This window comes from Hippocampus zosterae, chromosome 5 (assembly GCF_025434085.1).
Source record: "Hippocampus zosterae strain Florida chromosome 5, ASM2543408v3, whole genome shotgun sequence".
NCBI classification, from domain to species: Eukaryota; Metazoa; Chordata; class Actinopteri; order Syngnathiformes; family Syngnathidae; genus Hippocampus; species Hippocampus zosterae.
Window position 1 is genome coordinate 8,749,441 of NC_067455.1, and position 20,988 is coordinate 8,770,428.

Consider the following 20,988-nt stretch of genomic DNA (forward strand, 5'->3'; position numbering starts at 1 on the left):
CCGGGACTGTACAGCAACGACAGTCAAATGGCGCCGACATTCCTCCAGTCAAAAACAGTGCTGGTATACCCATGCTGCCGAGAAGGTGCAACCACCAAGCACAGAGTCTCCTCCTTGATGAATGTCGTGGCCAAAAAATGCTGAAAAAGGTCCACATCAAGTCCACACGACGTAACAACAAACACAAAGTGACAAAAGAAACACAAGAACAACAAAAAAAGCAAGGCTCATGAGAGCACTTGCTGACGGCTGCCTACTCGGGCGCCATCTTGACTTCTATTAAAAGGTAAAATAAAATAAAGGTAATAAAAGTAAAATAAAAGGTACATTGCAGGCCGCCTGATGTTAGTCAAAAAGCACCTTAAGGACTCTCAAACCATGAGCGAGAATATTCTGATTTTATTAAATGTATACAGTGCCACACAGTAGCAGCAAAGCTGTTCCATCCAACAGAAAATGAAAGTGACTAAATGTGAAAGTAATAGTGGTGACGCTATCAGTATGAGTCAGGCGGTAAATAGATTTTTTTTGTTGACATTCAAGTCATATCAACTTTATTGTTAAATGTGCAACATACAGCACAGATGAAATTACTTTCCTCAGGCGAGAGAAGAGCCGCTGCGGGTGCCCGCGCCGCCTTTCAAGTTCATAACTCACCCTTTAATGCGTTGAGGTTTCCAAGTGAGTTCAGTACATTGTCTTGGCGGTCAATTTCATATATTATTAATTGTGGAGTGATATTGCAATTGCCTTAAGTTTGACAGTTGTGCCCAAAAATCTCCCAAAGACTTGGATGACCAACTAATTTTTGCAGGGGGCCACATATCGTAGCCCATGTCCTGTTTTTGTAACCAAAAACCCATGTGTTCTTTGACTGCCATTGTGTCATGTGTGACTGTCCTAAAGCGGATACTGGATAGACTGAAAGACGGTGCTCGCTCTCATTTACTTTGGTGGACCCAGTGATGTGAGCAGATCTTGGTTAGTTGTTTTTTTCTTACCACAAGCTTAATTTATTTCATCCACAGGTACAGGTTGAAATTGTAAATATGGATATGTGTTCATGTAACACACAATTTGTTGACACATAGTGTACTGTACCTATTGTAATCCAATGACTTGGCAGCAGCCAGCGGTCTCTGGCTCATTTAAAGCCAACAAAAGAGCGTGTGTAGCAGATTATGAGGTTCTGAGGAACAGAGCCACCCAATTGCAAGGCCTTGAAAAAGTGTGATGGAACTGTGACCACACCAGGCTGCGTTCTATGACAAATATGCTTGCGAAATCTCAACTTTTAAAAGTGGAGAAACCTGACAATTTTGGAAAATATTTTATTGTTTGTGTATTCGGCTGCATATGTGATGGTTAGTTTTACTTTTTTTAAGATAAGTTAGTCACTTCAGTATTTACTGTTAGGATACATTTTAAGATGGCATTGAAACTGAAAACACTTTTTTGGTATGGATTTTACTTTCTTACAAACATGATGCTGACCGTACATGGCTTGTTCTAGCGGGCCGAATGTAGTCCCCCTGAGCATAGAGTTTGACACCTGCATCCTAAGAGTCCCCTTTGAGCACGGTCAGCAGCTCGCCGCTCTCATGAAGCTCCTTGACAATGTCTAGACCCCCGACGAGCTCGCCCTTCACGTACAGCTGCGGGTAGGTGGGCCAGTTGGAGTAAGTCTTGAGTCCCTGGCGCACTTCTTCGTCCTGCAGGATGTCGAACGTGTCGTAGTCAGCGCCGGCACCATTCAGGATCTCCAGGATCTGCCGGCTGAAACCGCAACGCGCTGCTTCCTTGCTGCCCTTCATGAAAAGCATCACTGGGCTCCGATTGATTGCTTCCTTGAGTCGGTGCTCGAGGGTGACCGCCTTGGGGCAGGCGCTCTCTAGTTCGCCGGACTCGGCCATCTCCTTGGCTATGTCCAAGCCGCCCAAGAGCTCGCCGTTGGCATACAGCTGCGGATAGGTTGGCCAATTGGAGTAGGTCTTCAGACCCTGGCGCACGTCTTCGTCGGAGAGTATGTCGAAGGTGCTGAATTGGATGTTTCTCTCGTTCAGGAGGGCGACCATCTGTCGGCTAAAGCCGCAACGGGGCTCCTGTGCTGTACCCTTCATGAACAGCATGCATGGCGCCGCGTTGATCAGCTTCTTCAGACGCTCGTTTAGGTCCCCCGGGCCTCGTTCGGGCTCCGAGCCCCCGCTGGTAACCAGGCTTTTGACCTTCTTTGTGAGCTCCGGAGCGTGTGCCCCGTCCAGTCGGTCCACTTGCACTCCACCTTTGAAGAAGACGAACGTGGGCACGGAAGCGATTTCGTACTTCTCCGACACCTCCGGCACAGCTTCAGCCTCTAACTTGACGAACGTGGCGGGAGCGTGCTGCTTGGCCAGCTCGGCCATCACCTCGTTCATTTGGCCGCACTGAGGAGCCCATGTCGCCTGAAAGTGCACCACTGTGAGTCGAGAGCCGCCCTTGGCCAGGAAATCCTCAAATTCCGCTCGAGTTTTTGCTTCCACGAAGTTCGCCATGTTGCTTCGAGCACCACTTCCGGTCTTCTGCTAGGTGACGCAACTGTGACGCATTTTTAAACCTCTTGTTGAAAATTAATTAATTAAAACAGGAGAACGTAAACACTTCTCATGGCTGGATCATTTACATTCATGTATTTATTTAGATTTAACCAAATTGCGATTCGTTTACCATGTTGCTTTCAGTCCGACTTCCGGTCTTTGGTCGAACAACCAAGATGACGTAACTGTGATGCAATTTACAATACTTGTTAAAATTAAATAAAAGGGAAGAAATTAAACACTTTCCATGGTTGTGTAATTTCGATTTATCTTGTATCAGAAAATCCCTAAACCAGAATGGACCGCGCTCCCCGGAGATCTGCAAGTGGTCTTTTGAAACGAAACAAAAGAATGGATAAAATGACTGATGACATTACAGGTTTCTGATTTGTGTTTGGGAACACAAACGATGGAGAGGGTATGAAAATTCTAATAAAGATAACAAAGGTAAATACGACACTTCATTTGAGCCTTTTTATGATGATTTTTAACACGCCATTTGTTTCTTTTTTAGTTTTTTTAATTTGATTATTTAAAAATAACAAGTATATTTATAGATTCTTGTCTCGACATTGCGTCACTTCCATATACCCCGGCAAGTGCTAGCTAGCTAGAGACGCTAGCCGGAAAGCGTTTGGAATTTGGTGATAAGAAACAGAAGTGTACAACAGATAAGTGAAACGGTCTGAGCCGCCATCAAGGTAATACTATACTTCCCGTTCTCCCTAAAACTATACCATTGTGATCGTTATTTGTATCTTGACATTAAAAAAAAACATCTTGTTGGTGAATGTTAGCTCGTTCTTGTTAGCTTCGTTGCTAACTTCTTTACCACACAGGAGAGGTCGGTCGCTCGCCGTCAGCTAGTATGTGGAGGGGGCGGCTGGTGTTTTTGCTCAATTATACCCCTGCGTCGTGTGTCTTTCAAGCAACATTTAAGTGGTACTGTATTAGTGTTGCTTTGTAAAGTCGAGTGTCCTTCACGGCTTGGTCGATAAATCCAGAGGGTCAACGTAGTACATCCACTGAGGTCTGAACAACAACGGTCATGAAAGTGGTAGCGAGCGTTTCTAGAAGCGCTGTGATTTTCCCTTCATTTTAGTTGTCACTTTCGTGTAATGAATTTCTCTTGGGGTTGATGAAAGAATCTATTGACTATCGAAAATGAATGACGTCACGAAAAAATAACCAGGTCATTCTAAATATGTCCCATTGTTACAGAAATGTCAAATTGCCACCTCAATTCAGGCAACATTTGGTTCAGTTTCGTTCAGTGTATCATACTAATTGGACCCTTAGAGTTGAAATATTTTTAAAATATGACAAATTATTAAACTGTAATTTTTGCTTCATTAATATTCAAATTAGATCAAGGTGAGGAAGACTTGACAAAAACAACAAGAATGATGCTGTTTGTTTTTTTAACAACAAATATACCTTAATTATTTGGTACACAACTACCACTTTTGTAAAAATGTAGTCATCATTAGATTGAATTTAATTAGAATTACTTATACATGTGTGCATAAGTGTTTAAGTGTGATTATTGCTGCCATGACAATTTGTTTATATTTCAAATTTAAATTTTTATGTGTCTGTCCGTCAAGCTATTCATGAATTATTCAGCATATTTGGACTTCTAGGGGCAACCAAAGGTTCATATAGCCATTACAGTATATCCAAAATAATCACAAGGTAAAAGCATTTGTTGAATATTAGTCTGTCATTATATTATATGGCCTTTGTTGCGTTTTACAGGTATACCATGGAGGAACCAAGTGCAGATATAGAAGTGACAGTGAAAACATTGGACTCTCAGAGCAGAACCTACACTGTTGGCGGTCAGGTAAATGAGGACGTAACGCTATACTGGATTTTCAGTTTGCGAATGGCTTGATCGGATCTTTTTTTTCCCTCCCACCTCTTGTAGTTGACCATAAAAGAGTTCAAGGAGCACATCGCATCTTCTGTGGGGATACCTATTGACAAGCAGAGGCTCATCTACCAGGGCAGAGTCTTGCAGGATGAAAGAACCTTGGCAGACTACAGTGAGTAATCCACATGTTGTGCGTCACTTAATTTACTGCAACTGGAAAAGCAAAAATGCAACGCTACTCAATAGAAGGTTGAATGTTTCAATTCGAATCAATACCATGAGTCTCATGAATTTACTAGAGTGATACACGATAATTATCAGATAGATAACTATCAGGCAGATATTGGGGTACATTCATCAGTTCGATATCAACAAAAGTGGTCTGATAACAGTCCATCAGCATTGGTCTGTTAACTGTGACTTTAAGAGAATCTGAAGAACTAATTTGAACTTGGATTTTTAAAAGATGAGGATTAACCCCCCCCCCCCAAAAAAAATACATTTAAAATAAATCAATGAATAGGTTCATTCGCAAGTACTGAACTGCGAGTGAGTGTGTGTGTGTGATGGGGGGGCGGGCCCTCTGGTTATAATTAACACTCCTCCAATGTTTTAGATGTGGGCGGTAAGGTGATTCACTTAGTGGAGCGTGCACCCCCTCCGCCCTCCCAACCCGGCTCGGGTGGCACCTCAGCTGATGGCGGAGGTAGCTCATCATCATCACAGGACGGGCCTCAGGCACCTCCACACGACCGCAACGCCAACAGCTATGTCATGTTGGGCACCTTCAACCTCCCCGTCAACATCATGGACCCCCAACAACTACAGGTACCACCCGTGGACCTTTTTGGTTCTCATAATTTTTTGTTACCAGCATCTCGACATTTGTTTCCTGCTCCTGTTTAGATGTCAGTACAGCAGATGGTGTCCGGCATGGGAGACAATGCGAGGAACGCCAGAGTGACAACCAGCACTGGGGTAAGTCACAACACACGCTGCAGGAATGATGCGACAAAAATGGCAAGTACTACGAGGGTTTCTGCAATTAGTTTTCAAGAGTGGCTGACTAGGGGGCACAAAGTAAAATGTACACTTTTTTCAGAGCAACGGATCAGTGAACGTGCACGTTGACATGGATCAGCCGGTGCACAGCGAACCACGGCTGAGATTGGTGTTCGCTGAGAACATGCTGAGGGACGTCAATGATCTCATTGAAAGGATGGAGGTGAGACCCCCGGCACAACTTGCTTCAACGTCCCACTAATTCCCTTCATTTGCAAGGTTATAATAGTTTTGAATTTTTCATCATTTTCAGTGTTCTGTTTCTCTTCACTTTTTGGGCTTTCTTGTTCAGTAGTTGGTTTATTTGTCATGTGTATTATTCAAGTCGCCTATTTAAATACAACATTCAATTTAGTAAATTCCTGCAATTGCACCTGTGTCAGGGTCGGGCAGACGACCCGTCTGTTCACACCCAAAGAGAGATTCCATCCACCGCTGCCCCACCACCTCCTTCCTCTTCGTCCACCACCTCCACCCCTTCTCCCTCTGCTCAGCCTATGGACACCTCTCCTCCCCCGGTGACGCCGCCGCCGCCACCCCCGCCGTCCTCGGCGCCACCTGAGGGACCGACACCTCAACCTGGACCCCAGTGAGACTCTCACACACATGTAGTTATTCACAATTGACTCATTATGTTTTTATTATAAGTAAATCTGTCATTGTTTTTCTTCAACTAGACATCCCAGCCCGACCGAGCTGGCCGAGATGTTGTCAGAACTGCGGCGGGTGGAGGAGAGGCTGCAGCCCTTCATCCAGAGAGCCCACACTATCTTGGAGACGGCCACGTCCGCAGAATACAACAACAACACAGTAGGACTTAATCTATCACATCAGCCTGATTTTATTATTGTTATTTTTTTAAATGTAATTGTAGGTGAAGTGATTGCTAATTATATTACAGAGGGCGTATCTCCCTTACAGGAGGCTGCTATGTTTTGCCTGTCATCTTTCTTCTGTGGATACCAGAAGGAGACAGACTTAGCGAACGTAGTTCCTCAACATGATGACTAAAGCATGTGTAACAAATGCCAGGCCACTTACTCCATCACTTGAGGGAATTCTACAAGTTGTTTGGGATGACATTTTGCTTGCATCTTTGCTGAAGAAATTGGTGGTAGGCTTCGGAAGTGTGGTTTCTCCGAATCAAAATTTTCGAGTTAAGGTCATTGCATTCGATGTATTCACCGCTAAATGGCAGTAAATTCTACACACTATACCTTTTATTTGTCAATATTTTGAGTTCAAGCCACTTAAATTGATCGATCATCATTGATCTTTTGACTGTGCTGCAAACATTGTTTGCATGTTATGTCTTTCCATAAGGAATAGCTTGAACAAGGTATAAAACCTAAAAAATATAAATTGTTGAATACTCACTTAGATTTTAGATTGAAAAAAAAACCATGCAAAAAAGGTACCACAAATATCTTCTTAAAGCCTTAAAATAAAGATGCTAAATATGAAACAATCATTGAAACTCATCATATTATATCATGACTGTACAGGGCCACAGCACGTTGTTCGGAAAAGCATTCCACATCATCTGTGATGCGCTAATAACTCCAGAAGCTGCAAAAATATACTCAAAATAATTAATAAAATCATTCAAACCCAGCCTTAGCTTGGCGTCTTCTTTGTCTGCAGGAAAGAGAGGACGACCAGCAGACACTGGTCCTTACCTGGGAGTGTCTGCGTCTTTTGGGCAACGCCTTGGTGGGCCTGAGCGACCTGCGGCTGAATCTCCTGAGCCCAGTGCCGCGCCACCTCCACGTGGTGCGGCCCATCTCCCACTACACAGTTCCTGTCACAATGCCCGGCGCCGTGCACCACCATATTCCCGTGCAAGTAAGTTTGAAAGTGGCCAGTGATGGAAGAGTAACCAATTACAAACACTTTGTGACTTAATCTGATGTAATTTTGACTCCTCAATTTTGAAAACATCTACTACGGACACAGTAGGGCTGGGAAAATAAATTGCCCAAAAATTTTACCGGTACTTGACTTCCCCTTTAAGAGTCTCGACAGAGCACAAATAGTTTGGCCTCTGCTGAGTGCGACTTTGCCTTATTGGATCCAGCTGACTCAAACCTGCGTTTCCCCCCATAGATGAACCTGGGCGCCACCATGTCCGCACCCAACGGCACCGAGGGACAAACCCCGCCCGCCCCGCCGGCCGGCCAGTCGGAGCAGGCAGGTCAGGGACAGACCTCTTCCCCGTCCAATCAGCAGGCTGGACAGGGACAGGTCCAGGGGCAGGGCCAGGCCGGCCCCCGGGTCATCAGGATCAGCCACCAGGCAGGCCCGGTGGTCATGATGCAGATGAACACGGATGGTGTGTTGTCCCCTGCCTGCCACTGATTGAATGTTTCCTTCACATAATTGCTGCCAATGCAGCGTTTTATTGGATAAATGTGATTTTTCTACCCCTCTGCAGGATCAACTTTGTGGTCATACCAGTGTTTGTGCTTCTTCTATAAAAAATAGTCTGTTTTGTGATATTTGTGTGTGCGTGTGTGTAGGCACAGGTCCAAATCCGACTACTGGTCACCAGATGCCAGGACAGCCAGGTAAAAATATGTTTTACCAGTCAGAGCAACTTTTTTTTCTACATTGGCTGATTGAGGCCAGATTTTTCCCAGTTTGCTGTGTGTAAGGTACCAACACGAGATGAGGGCATACTGTCCTACCATGAATTTGCTGGTTTTCTATGTAGCCTCAGGTAGAAGAGAGGCGGCATGCCATACTTGCCGCTCTATTCTTTAATTTAGATGACCACCCGTTGACATTATAAAGCGCGTATACTGTGTATTATTTGTTCCATTAATTGGACCATTAAAAAAATGGTTTGATTTGTTGTAATTGAAAAGTGACAAACAATTGGATAGATACATGAAGTAAAAGTATGCGTTTGATTATTCAGTTAATATTATTATTTAATTCATATTAAACATTACAATGAAGACGGCCCACCGAAATGACTGTTCAATCTGATTTTGCTTTCCTTTAGGTGGTCTTCCACCCGACTTCATGCGCAATCTCATGCAACAGATCACTCAGTACGCCACGGCCGTGGCGACCAGCGCGGCCACCGCCGCCGCCACGGGCCAACCGGTCCCGCCGCAACCCACCCCTCCCGGCTACAATTCCACGGCCAATTCCTCAGCCACAACCACAGGTCCCAACACCCCGACCACCACGCCCACTGCACCGCCGCCGCCCCCTCACGCCGGCCCACACCCCCAAGCCAGAGTGGTGTTCACCCGGCCCCCTTTCGCTCCGAACATCTCTCTGCCGGCGTTCGGCACCCGAGGGACCACCATCAATGTTAGGGCCGCCATGCCGGGCCAGCAGCCAGGGCAGGTGGGTAACATGATTTAGTAATGACTGTCAATTTCACTAAGATGCAATTGAAGAATTCAATCGTTGTCTTTACAGGCTTTCAACGCTGCAGCTGTCAACCAGATGATCAGTGCGGTGGTTGGTCAGCTTCTGATGCCAGGACAAATGGGCAAGGATATACATTCATTCCCGAAACATCTTAAGAGGCGACAGATTTATCTATTTTTCTTAAAAATGCAAAACAGTTCCCAGGTGTCTTAATAACTTGTCCGACTGCATGCCTTTATCAAAATAGCCTGTGGGTGAAGACTTACAGAACACTTTTTACTGTGCCGAAATTAACCCATTTCAAGGTGCGAAAAATACCAAAAGTCGGCCATATGCCTTCAAAGGTTTACAGAGGGTGAAATGAACGTCACTTGTGAGCATTGTAGTGTATTTTGCATTCACTCTCTGAAATTTCACTCAAAAGCCTTATACAGTAATGCCCTGTGATGCCAGTCATTTGACTTACCTTAAAATAGACAACACAAAATGCCATAGATGGGCAAACGACTCGCATTAGTAGCTGACTTAATATGGAGTCCTTGTTGGTCATTCTGATTAAAATCATTCCAACTGAAGATCTCTGGTCAACTCTTGGTGCTGTGATCGATTCCGTTCCCCCATTTGCATACGCCACTTTGTTAACCGGAACAGCCTTTTTTCTGTGACACAGAGCGATTGATGTAAACATCACTTGAATGATAAAGGGGGAGTTACTTTGTCTATTAAGGACAGTAGTTATGATTGTTTTAACTTTTATTAAAACAACGGCTAAATTAAAAACAATTAACAAGTAGTTTCAAGCAAGTTTTCCCATGCAAACAAGCAGTCTTGATCACAGGTTAGCTTGTGAAAGTCACATGACCAAACTCAGAAAACAGGTGAGCTGTAATTGATCATTCGCTGTTCCCTGAGCAACTGTGATGTCGTTTTCAGTCAACAGCGAGTCCCCGCGATGGATCAAAACAGGTGGATTTATCTGCTTAATTCATACTCGGCAAACGCAATATTAATAATAATACAGTGTTTAGACAATTGGGGCCGCATAGAATTATAAAAACATTTTTGAGTTGCCACGTTGCATTTTTAATGGCACTTCTTTATTCATTTCACTTGGGAAAGAAGATTTCAGATGTGAGTGTTTTGAGTTTGGAGTATGCTCGAGGGATAATTTTAACTAGTATCTCGTTACACTGATGTACCCCAAATTTTGGGGGAACAGTTATGATCCGCTTGAAAAGGAAAGCTTGCTATCAGCCATCTACATTTCTTATTTTCACAGCTGGTCAGACGGTTAACGGCTCCACCACCGCCCCAACACCCTCCTCCACGTCCTCTTCCGCTTCATCCCACACATCCTCTTCCTCCTTCTCTGTCTCGAGCGGCGAAACCAACACCGCCGGCCCGCCAAATCAGTCCGAGGGGAGCGGTGGCGAGCAAGCCCAGCCGCCTGAGATGCACCCGGACCTCGGCCAAATGCTTGGCTCGCTGCTCGGCGCCACCGGCCAGGCGGGGGCGCCCTCCATCACGGTCACCACCTCCAGCATCCCCAACCTCATGCGCGGGGTGGCTGACTTGATGCAGCAGGTCTGTTTGCTTCTTCCTTGCCACTTTTGCTATGTTGTTTTGTAGATCAATACAAATCCTGCGCAGGCGGTGCTTCCATAAAGTTCTCCCCAGTACCTACAGCAGGCATGTGACATTTGGGTGCTCATTTCCACTCTCCTTTCCATTCCACTCCACACAGCCCATCTTCTCCCAGCCGCCGCCGCCTCCTCCGCCGTCCACCGGCACGAACGGCGATCCCAATGCAAGCACCGATCCCACGACCAACCCCGCAGCGGCGCCTACCGACGCCCTCAACCCGGAGCCGTTTATCGGCATCGTGCGCGGCGTCCTCACCAGCATGATGGGCTCCTTGGGCCAGGCGCAGAACGACACGGAGAGCATCGCGCAGTTCATGCAAAGGCTCTCGCAGAGCACCAACATATTCATCAGCCCCGAGGAGCCATCTGGTTGGTGACACAATTAACTCCTTCACTCCCAAAGACGTTTTTAAACGTCTTTTCAGACTTGTTCTAGAATTGGCTGGTACTGAATGAGTTAAGTATACACTTTCCCAATTCATTTCGGACTGGCTTTGTACATTTTCCAGAGTTAACCCCGCGATTGTCTTGATGTGACGTCACACTTCAGAATTTGTCGCTCGTCAGGATCTCACGTGGGGAAAATGATTACTTTGTGAAATTTACGAAATAGAAATGATTTTTTTCATGGTTTATTCAATGTCGTATTTTGTTTAATTACTTGTGACATAAAAACATTCTGTTTGGGATTGTCTAAAATTAATTCACTTTTGATTTTGAACGTCCATCTGAAGGAGCACGATCCCAATGGCGCCCTCATTGTGTGTCTGTTGCGGTCAGGGTTCTTCGGTGAGCTGCTGATGCTGGTTTGTCAGACGTTCACCATGTCAGACCTGGTCATGCTGCTGCACGGCCATCACCAACCGCTGGCCCGTATCCAAACCCAGCTGGCCCAGTTCTTTCACCAGAACTACCTCAACGGCCAAGAGCCCACCGATGCAAACATCGCTGTCAGTATCGCTCGATCTCAGCTATTCGTTTCATTGCCACCCGTTAGACTTGAACATTCATGCACACAATTCAGGACAATCAGATAAACACAGAACAATACGGGGAAATGAGTAACTAAATAAACCAAGAATGGAAGAGGAAACAAAAAGAAAGCGGATAATTCAACAGTAATCATTTATTTTTTTCACAGGCTGCTGCTGACGCCATCGTGCAAGAACTGGAGGAAGACATCAACGAGAGCTTTGTAAGTACAGTACATATATTTTCTTGAGCCAAGCTGTCCTTGTTGTACATTCTTGTGGTGGTCATGTGTGTGTTTTCTTTTTTTTGTGGGGCGGTTGCCGCACACAGAGGGAATCCTCGGTCACCGTGCTGGAGGGTGTGGATGTCACCCAAACCAACATGTCCTTCTTTCGACAGCAGCTGACGCACATCGCCACACACATCCTTCGTTGCACAGGTGCACCTCATTTGTGTGGCTATTTTTCGCTGTTACCTCTTGTTCACTGAACTCGACTTGCAAGCTACCACATGTTCGTCTTTGTGGTATATGAGTAAAAAGTAGATTAGTTGTATGATGTGTAAAATTAAGCTTTTGATCTCTTTTCCAAACTTATTTTTTGTCTCTCGGTCTTCCAGATGATTCTTTCGGGCTTCGTCTGCTTCAGTTATGCAACCAGGCTCTGTTTGAGTGTCTTGCACTTAACCTGCACTGCCTGAGAGGAGACCAGCGCGCTCTGACCACCGTCATCAATCACCGCATCGTATGCCAACAATTCTCACTTCTCCCACTCGCGCCCATATTTTCCATTTTCTTCTCTTAGTTGCACAACTTGGGTTTTACTTACTATGCGTGCGTGCGTACTTCCAGCGGAGGATGTCAAGCGACGTCAGCCCTAGCCTGCTCAACTGGATGACCAGCATGATGACCATGAGGCTGCAGTACGTCCTGGAGCACCTTCCCATCACCACGGAGCAGATCCAGAATTACATTGTTTACACACAGGTAAATGCCACCACTGCTTGGGTGGCATTGTGGCTCGATTCCATTTTTGGAAACGCGTTTCATTATTGCAGAACTCAAATAAAGGTGTGTGACACAGACACGTTCACAACATGGAACAGGGATCGGAAGTTGACCGGCCCTCACCTCATCTGCCCTGTTGTGTGTGAAGCAATTGTCCGAATTGTGTCACATAAGATGCTGGCATTGGCATCATCAGAGATGAACACTTTGCTATTTCCGTATTGGCCCGAATATAAGACGGCCCTGATTATAAGACGACCCCCTCTTTTTCAAGACTCAAGTTTGAAAAAAGACTTTTTGAACACCAACTTAATTTTTATACAGAAAATAATGACAGTACATCTGAAACAAATGATTACAACAATATATTTGAGAGAAAAGGCGTGTTATTTTGCCTCATTCAAATCTAAAGTGCAATCACATTTGTAAATCAATGGCTTCTAGTTTTTGAAATGTAAGTGACATCATAGCTTCTCCTCAGCTGCCGGTTAACCTGGCCGATCTTCAACCCACTTTTCTCCAGATTGTTAAAAAGATTTAAAAAACAAAAAACAAAAAAACATGCAGCATTCTAAGTTGTCTAAAAGTAAAGTTAAGTCATCCACAGGTCACATACTCTATGTCAAGGAAGCATTTCTTGTTATATCCTGTTACATTGGCCATCTTAAATGCTCATAAAAAATATATCACATTTTTGTTTTCACAGAGGGTTCAGCCCGCCGCGACTGACACACAGGAACCAGAACAGACACAAAGTGCGACGGTAAACCATCTGTCTCCTTCTCCTTTCTAATTCATTACTTACACGTGATATTTAAACCGCCGCTTGATTTTTCCTTGCTTTCCTCTCCTTTTTTTCTGCCTTTTCCCCTGCCTAAAGATGAGCGAGACCCTCTCGCCAGCTGCCGCTACCACAGCAGAGGAGGCCATGTCGGTGTCGTCGTCACGGGAGACTAGAGCTGCACCCGCCGACCTGGGCGCCGCAGGTGGGGCTGCTCCGTTGGGTGGTGACAAGGCGGCGGCGGGAGCCGAGGGCACCAGCGAGGTCTCGGCTGGCGAGTCGGAAGCCTGGGCAGCTACTGTACCTCCTGTGAGAATGTTTTCTTTTATTGGAACCCAGGAATTGTTTGTTATTTAGGATTTTGTAGATTAGTAGGAAGTTTGTCAGTCAACGGTTCAAATGCACAAAGAAACGTCTATGTTGGCTTCAGAAAATGGATCCCGCGTTGACAGCTCCCTGCAGTTCAAAGGAAATGATGCATAGATTCCCTTGATCGATGATGATTTAGATCTTGTCATGTTTTTGTAGGAGTGGGTGCCCATCATCCGTTGCGACATGATGACCCAGAGGAAGATGAAGGCGCAGCCGCCGCTGTCCGACGCCTACTTGCATGGCATGCCGGCCAAACGCAGGAAGGTCAGGAAATTGCTTGCATAGTAAATTGACGCAAAATGAATTAACCTCCCTCTTCACTGCACTGCTGTGTTTTTATTTATTTCTCTTTCTCAGACGGGACTGGGCAGCGGGAGCCTGGTGTCGCTGTCGGATGCCGTGAGCCAGGCGGCCAGGACAGCTGGCGTCAAGCCCATCACGTCCGGCGAGCGTTTGCAGGAAGAGCTGGACTCACCCCAGTTGAGGGAAGCTTACTCGGAGCAGGTAAATACTCCTCTTTACTGCAATTTAGCCATAATTCCTGAAAAATTACATCACAAGTACATATGGCTTTTACAGTGCAGGGTATGCTGTTAAGACCCTCCTGCAATAGGTGAAAATCAGATCATTTAGAATCTGTTTTTGGTAGTTTTACCCCTATGCAACGCTGTACACACCGTGAATAAAACAGTGGGTGTTTTATTTTGTAAACACATTTTTTAATGTATTTAATGACTGATCTCATTTGAAGAAATTGGAGATTATCATATAACATCACTTGTAAGGAAGTGAAAAGAAGACTTGCTCGGTTTCGCAGTTCTCCAAATAAACCGTACGATCGACCTCCAATACATGGCACCTACGAATTTGCAAGCTCGTGTTTTTTTTCCAATGTTTAAAAAATATTTGTTGTCGATAGAAGACGTAACTAGAAGTTGGCCCGCGACTAAAATGAGTTTGACCCCCCTGATTTAGGTCCACCATCGATAGGCTTTTGTCTTTGTATGTCCACAGGTGAAAGCAGACATCAAAAAGCGAGTGCGAGACGACACTGACTTCAGCGCTCAGCAATTCCCAGACACGCACAGAGCCTTCTTGTCAGATTCGTAGTACGCTTTCCATCGTCGTCGCCGACCCACCCATACCACATCGTACATCCTTCCCTCCCTTCCGCCTTCTTCACTCCTTTTCTCTTCTTTTCACTCAGCCCAGTTCTAATGACAGGATGCTAATAGTGCCTATTTATTATTGTTCTGTGTGTTCTTTGCTCCCAACTCTTCTTAATGTTCTGATTTGATTTGACTGAGGCTGATTTCGTCGATTTGTTAATTTAGTGAATCTTTTTTTTTTTTTGAGACGTTTTTTTTAGCTTGAACTGTCTCTCTCTCGGCCATCTCTCAAAACTCTTGTTTCGTACATCAATGTACAGCAAACCCTTAATTTTAAACAAAAAAAATCATCACACTGTTATCGGCAAAGGAAAAAAAACAAAAAAAAACATTGCTTGTGTCCAATGCGATGATGCATTTGTCCACTAGAAGGCGCTGTATTATTCCACTTCTGCGCTCCCCAGTGCTTGTGTGTCACCTTTCATGGGGTTTTTCGTACATGAATGTACAGTAATGCTTAATAAAACAATCTTGGTTTAATAAACATTACAATTATTGTCACACGATTGATTTAAAACATACATATATTAAATACTACATTTTTAGTGTCTCTAGGGTGTTTTTAAGTAGTAATCAATAGAGCAGCCGTGAAAAAGAATTACACTTTGATATAAAATCAGAATTTTGAAAGAAGAAATGTGTAGTTTGGGTGTTAGAATCATTGTTTTTGAGGTAAAATGTCATTTTACAGTGTAAAGTTCGAAAAAGGAAACAAAAGTAAGTCAAACATTTTCCAGATTGAAGTGATAGTGAATAATCTGTGTAGCACCAATGAAGATTTCCCCCAAGGTTGCATTCATATCCCATTGCACCTTGTTTATCTCGTGCTGTATTTGACACCAAGGGTCTTTTTTTTCCCCTCCCGAGGGTCACCTGGCTTATCCAACAAGGACATGATTTATGGCTTTAATCAATGTTCACGGTACAATATTCCTTCCCTTACCAAATAGGATTTCTCCTCTTGCTGGTTTTATGGCGGAGCTGACATGTGAAAGTACAAAACAGGTCAAACCACCTGCTCAACTTCCTGCTTGTCATCCTGTTGAGTAAGGTGAGCTCAACCTCTTTCCTCACTGACAGACGCCACCAAGACATGACTCACACACACGTTGGCTGTGTCCAATTTCACAGGGCGAGGTTTGTGACATCACTTCCTCCTACGACTCGACCACATGCGGTTTCCAAATTCGAGAATGACAATTTGCAGGCTAGGTACTTCGACACCTTGAAAGAACGAATACGAATTTTGACACCCTATGCGAGTCACATCAGAAAGTTACATCATGTGGCCAAAAATGCAGGCTTCGGGTGACCCAGCCCGTAAATGTGGACACGGCCATCGTCTTTGACACAACACCCAGTATGACATTGCTGTTATTTCACACACTGTAGAGGTAAGAAGGCAAAATTTCAGGCTTCATTATCATGTAAATTTGAATGCCCAGAGCCTTTGTTATTGACTTATTTGGCTTTAAAACATTATTTGTCCAAGGTGTGTGTGAAAAATGTAGACACACTGAAAGGACTCCACATAAGACATTTATTGTCAAACACTCCATTGGAAGGACATAATGAAGATATAAATCAAAGATTTAAACATGCACACTTTTTGAATCCATAATTTTGAAAACCCAAATTAACAAAAAAAAGCCTGAAGGTCTGTTATAAAATGTGCCTCAGGTGTTGATATTCAATAGATGAATACATTTTCTGCCATAGATTATACTAAAACAATGCAGTTATGTGAAATATTTTGACAGGCTAGCATCTTTTTAAGATAAATTCAAAAGCCATTGAGCATCCTTAGCTTGGACAGCTAACAGGAATGAGGAGCTGGCAGGGCTGGTAGCTACTTTCAGTGTGTGAAAACCAACTGGTTAACTATGCTTTTTTTGAATTATCCTCGAAAAAAACAAATCCTAGATTACATTCAAGCTTACATGCTGGACTTTGAGCAGTGATAGTGTCATCCACATGTGAAAAGAATATTTAACAGTATAGCTTAGACGAGATAAACGTTTGCCTGACTTTACATGGCCACTATCAGTGTCTCTGCCTTAAAGTTAACTGTCCATAGTGCATAGTTCGTGCAATCACCCCCAAAGTAGTAAATACATAAAGTGAGCTTCTGGGGAATGTGTTAACATTGAAGCCAACATGCGAAACGATGCTATGCTGCCATTCGTAGCAGTTTTGAGCACTGGGTCACCAACACACGAAAAGAATAGGAAACACTTCTTTAAATCATCCACACGTCCTAGCATTTGCCAATGGGAAAGCCGTACAATGGAAATAGTAAGCATCATAATTACAAAAGCAAGACAATTGATCATTATAGAAAGGCTCCGGGATTTGATCGGGGGTCTTTTATGTTTCTGTAGCGACGGGCCAGCCAAACACCAAGCATCTGTTATGGAAAGAGAACATTGTAAAAGAGTATATTTTAGAATTTTTAAAAACGGTGTTAAAAGATATCGTTCTAAACTTCAGTTTGATCCCTCGTGCCAGAAGCGTTTTTTTTTAAATTAAACAAATCAACTCTAAACCTGAAGTCATATTTCAGAAATCTACAATTCAATGGAAAACTATGCTTTTTGAGCTGTCAAAAGAAAAGGTTGCATTGTTTTTGCTGTATGCCAATTGTAATTAAGAAGACAAAAAGAGAATAACCAAACATGACTCATATTGACCTCTGTGAAGCTGAAGAACAGTCCAATACCACCCACGAAGCGCAGTACTTCTCCAGCATACTTCTCGATGATGTCTGAGCATGTGGTGCATGACAATGGTGGCTGCTGCTTAAAACAAATCTTGAAGGGGGGGGAAAGGTATTTTAAGGAGAGAAAGCAAATGCAGTAGACGCACAATTTCCCCTTAATTTTCAACACAGAATTTTTTATCAAGTTTGGAAGTTGTTAGGTTTTTTTGGAGGGGGGGGGCAACAGATACGCAGTAAAAGTGCTACTTATTACAACTGAGATTAGCTGCATATTTTTTAAAGGTTAACTATGAACAGTGTAACAGTAACCAAAAACTATTGGGGACACCCGAGGTTTGTCTAAAACTGCACCTAATGAAAATTCGGGTCCTTTTGCTTTTAGGATACAGTATTCAAAGAAGTTATGGACTGAATAATATCCTATGTTGTCTTTTGGTGAAAATCCAGACAACATGTGGGAGCCAAACATAGGATGAGATTGTACTCCCAGAGGCCCGGCCGGGTTCCTTACGGCGGCGCACGATCTGTTGTAGTCCACGTGGGAGAAGCCGCAGCAATTCAGTGTCTTTTCCACATCCGTCTGCATTGACTCCGACTTGTTCCAGCCCACTTCTAGGAGATGATTCTGAGAAGACATCAGGAAGTCAGTCAAGTCCATGCGACTGGAGCGAGGGCATCGATTGGAACGAAGGCCTTACCCGCTGGTCTACGTTGAGGGCCAGACAGGCGCAGGACACAGACAGCTGCACCACAAACACCAGCGACAGGATGATCATGTACTGCTATGTTAAGGAAACGCCACAGACTGATGGACGTAAGCAACGACAAAAGTCGCATGTCGGGGCACGACTCTATTCACTGTTTCAGCCCTAGAGCCAACTTTATAGTAAATCTTCATAAAAAAATCATTCCATACTGTACTAACAGATTTTTCAGATACTGTATATTTTTGTAATCTATAACTATGTTGGAGCTTAATTTTAAACAGTGCATCACCCAATTAAATTGATAGGTTGTGCTTTGCGGCCATCGTATGGCATCTATCAGCAATTACGTCTGTACTTGTACTCAAGTCCAGGGGGAGAGTAGTTCTGCCGCAAGGATACGAAGAAAAGCAGCACCTGGTGGTGCCGTAGGGCACCGCACAGCCCCACAAGGGCCACCAGGAGCAGGAAGATGCCCACGCAGATCACGCCCGCCACCACCTGGATGCTGGACACCAGGCCGAACCATTTGCCCCACGCCGCCACGCCCACAAGCAGCAGGCTCACCAGCTGAGGTGACAACACATGTCATAATTGCATAGAATTGGGGGGTTTGTGAGAAAAAAAAAATCAAAAATACATCTTCAGGAGCTCAAGTCTGTCATATGGACCAGATATTTAGAATGCTGATGAGGCTGGTTTTGTACTGACCACCATTAAAAAGGATACAGCAAATATAACTTTCATTTTAAAATACAAAACTCAAATGTGGTTTCCCCATTTAGTTCGTTAAACTTTTTCAAATAGAAATGGTACAGTGGTGGCTCGAGATGTCTCATCTGATCATTGCGGCACTACTAGTCATTCTTCACAGGATAGAGAAGATACAACCGAGTACTGTTGTATTGACAGTCTGTGTGTTGCTTTACCATTTGTGTTCAATATATTATTGAAATGTTTATAATGCCACAACATACTGTATATCCTATTTTTTTACGTTAGCGTTAAGCTAGCAGACAAAGGGTTTGTGGTCTCTTTTAAAATGACATGGTGTAATTGTCTTTATTCAATGTTTAGTTGGACACCAAGTTACAACTGGGAGTACCATTAACAGCTTTATGAATATTTTTGGAAGAATTGTTCACCATTTGCCAAAGTGCTTCTGAGTTCAGTCCCCTGCGCTACACCTGCGCTTACAATGAAAGAAAAAAAAGTGGGTGTAAGAATAACTCCTGCCTCAACCTTGAAGTCGAGTCAGTCGTGTTTCAACGGACCACAGTACTGTATTCATACATTCCAGTTCTGTTCTACTGAGTATAGATTTGTCTGCATTTTAAATTGAGTTTCATAATTTAGTTTATTTCGTAAAAATGTATATTAAAGCCACTTAACTCAAACTCGCATATCGTTTAAGCCGTTCCAAATTTAAAATCAATATGATTGAAAGTCATGTAAAGTTAAATGACAATCCACAAATTCAGTCAAGTGAGGAAGTTTACTCGTGAGACCATATTTTATCCGAAAATAAAACACCACAGCTGTGTAAATATAAAATTCGTAACTTTTAGCGAAATACAAGTCAATGACGAGCCCTATCCGATATTGGGGAGAATACGACGTCATACAAACAAATACAGCATTATGCTGAGGAAGGTGTATTTACAAATATTACACTTAACCGTATTCGTGACGCATTTAAAAAAAGTAAAGTACTGCACTTACCACGTAAAGGACATTGAGTGCGCAAAGAGAATTTTTGGTGCAAACAAATCCGCCGCAAACCATCTCTGCCACTCAACAATTTCAGACCAACTTAGTTTTCCAATTTCCACTGGCCACCTGTTCTGTTCACCCGATCTTGTTTTTTTATTCCTGTAATCGTGTTCAGGTGTTTTCCACGTGACGTGTACCCACTTCCTTGTTGACGTAAGCACCACCGAACCCTTTTTTAAAAAAATTATTCACCCCTTGTGATATTATGTCGGGTTTTTTTCTCTTCTCATAGTTATAGTCAATTTTCATAATTAAAAAAACATTTGGGAAATATTTCACTCTTTGTGACGTTTAAACGATTAAACATTTGTAAGATTGCGACATCTGGCGGCCTAAACAGACAGCTCATTGCAATTACACACACAAAAATATCACCACCCTTCATCCGTCCTCACAAGGCTACCCCAACTGTCCTCAGGCAGTAGGCGGGGTACAACCTGAACTGGTTATCAGCCAATCGCATGGCACACCAACCTTTTCAGCATGCGAGTTACTTATAAAACGACCACGTCACAACGTTCTACCCACGACAAAAATATAATTATTTTCAAGTGTCTGGTGCATTCTTTGTATGTACAATATACAGTATGTCGATGAGCCAGTATTGCACAACACACATAACAATTAACTATTAACATATTTTTGTAATTACCCGAGTTGATTATTTTTAAAGTATCAGAACAATGAGTCATATGCTTCTTTTAACATATTTCCATCTAGGATGGACTTATTGTTTTTAACGATGACGTGTCTCACCCGGAACAATGCTTCGGTGGCGGCTTTCGCTTTTGAAGTTTGTTTAATGAAAAATGACTGCTATCCAGACAACTTGGATTTTAGTTTCTCCACCTTTTTCTTTCTCAGATGACTTTTCGGTGCGAAGTCGGATCGTAATTCCCATTAATAGTCCGAACTGACAATGACGCTCCACATTTCCCTCCTGTGATATTG

The 20,988-nt window shown here is 43.6% G+C and overlaps 3 protein-coding genes across 3 annotated transcripts; 1 reads left to right on the top strand and 2 right to left on the bottom strand.

The window, feature by feature from the left end:
• Positions 1-986: 986 nt before the first annotated feature.
• On the bottom strand, positions 987-2,727 carry glrx3 (glutaredoxin 3). Its single transcript, XM_052066387.1, has one exon. The coding sequence runs from the start codon at positions 2,529-2,531 to the stop codon at positions 1,560-1,562; it is 972 nt and encodes a 323-aa protein (XP_051922347.1). The 5' UTR covers positions 2,532-2,727; the 3' UTR covers positions 987-1,559.
• Positions 2,728-3,130: 403 nt separating this feature from the next.
• On the top strand, positions 3,131-15,333 carry bag6 (BCL2 associated athanogene 6). Its single transcript, XM_052066396.1, has 25 exons — positions 3,131-3,274; positions 4,332-4,419; positions 4,504-4,621; positions 5,066-5,277; positions 5,356-5,427; positions 5,552-5,674; positions 5,895-6,100; positions 6,189-6,321; positions 7,156-7,356; positions 7,618-7,843; positions 8,031-8,078; positions 8,519-8,871; positions 8,947-9,019; positions 10,178-10,482; positions 10,643-10,910; positions 11,322-11,491; positions 11,683-11,736; positions 11,844-11,952; positions 12,132-12,256; positions 12,364-12,498; positions 13,226-13,282; positions 13,400-13,609; positions 13,829-13,936; positions 14,030-14,176; positions 14,687-15,333. The coding sequence occupies exons 2-25, from the start codon at positions 4,339-4,341 to the stop codon at positions 14,780-14,782; spliced, it is 3,630 nt and encodes a 1,209-aa protein (XP_051922356.1). The 5' UTR covers positions 3,131-3,274; positions 4,332-4,338; the 3' UTR covers positions 14,783-15,333.
• Positions 15,334-16,358: 1,025 nt separating this feature from the next.
• On the bottom strand, positions 16,359-20,196 carry LOC127601281 (tetraspanin-13-like). Its single transcript, XM_052066394.1, has 6 exons — positions 19,987-20,196; positions 18,667-18,834; positions 18,259-18,339; positions 18,072-18,185; positions 17,532-17,651; positions 16,359-17,248 (listed from the first exon to the last, which is right to left on the bottom strand). Exons 1-6 carry the CDS (start codon positions 20,047-20,049, stop codon positions 17,174-17,176), a joined length of 621 nt encoding a protein of 206 aa, XP_051922354.1. The 5' UTR covers positions 20,050-20,196; the 3' UTR covers positions 16,359-17,173.
• Positions 20,197-20,988: the final 792 nt, after the last annotated feature.

Bases quoted from the DNA above. Each gene is read 5' to 3' on its own strand.
- glrx3 (XM_052066387.1), bottom strand. From the start codon at position 2,531: ATGGCGAACTTCGTGGAAGCAAAAACTCGAGCGGAATTTGAGGATTTC.
- bag6 (XM_052066396.1), top strand. From the start codon at position 4,339: ATGGAGGAACCAAGTGCAGATATAGAAGTGACAGTGAAAACATTGGAC. The intron at 8,872-8,946 runs GTGGGTAACATG...TTGTCTTTACAG, and splicing joins CGGGCCAGCAGCCAGGGCAG to GCTTTCAACGCTGCAGCTGT. The intron at 10,483-10,642 runs GTCTGTTTGCTT...CACTCCACACAG, and splicing joins TGGCTGACTTGATGCAGCAG to CCCATCTTCTCCCAGCCGCC.
- LOC127601281 (XM_052066394.1), bottom strand. From the start codon at position 20,049: ATGGTTTGCGGCGGATTTGTTTGCACCAAAAATTCTCTTTGCGCACTC. The intron at 18,835-19,986 runs GTAAGTGCAGTA...TTGTCACCTCAG, and splicing joins CACTCAATGTCCTTTACGTG to CTGGTGAGCCTGCTGCTTGT. The intron at 17,249-17,531 runs GTCAATATGAGT...TTTCCATAACAG, and splicing joins TGTTCTTCAGCTTCACAGAG to ATGCTTGGTGTTTGGCTGGC.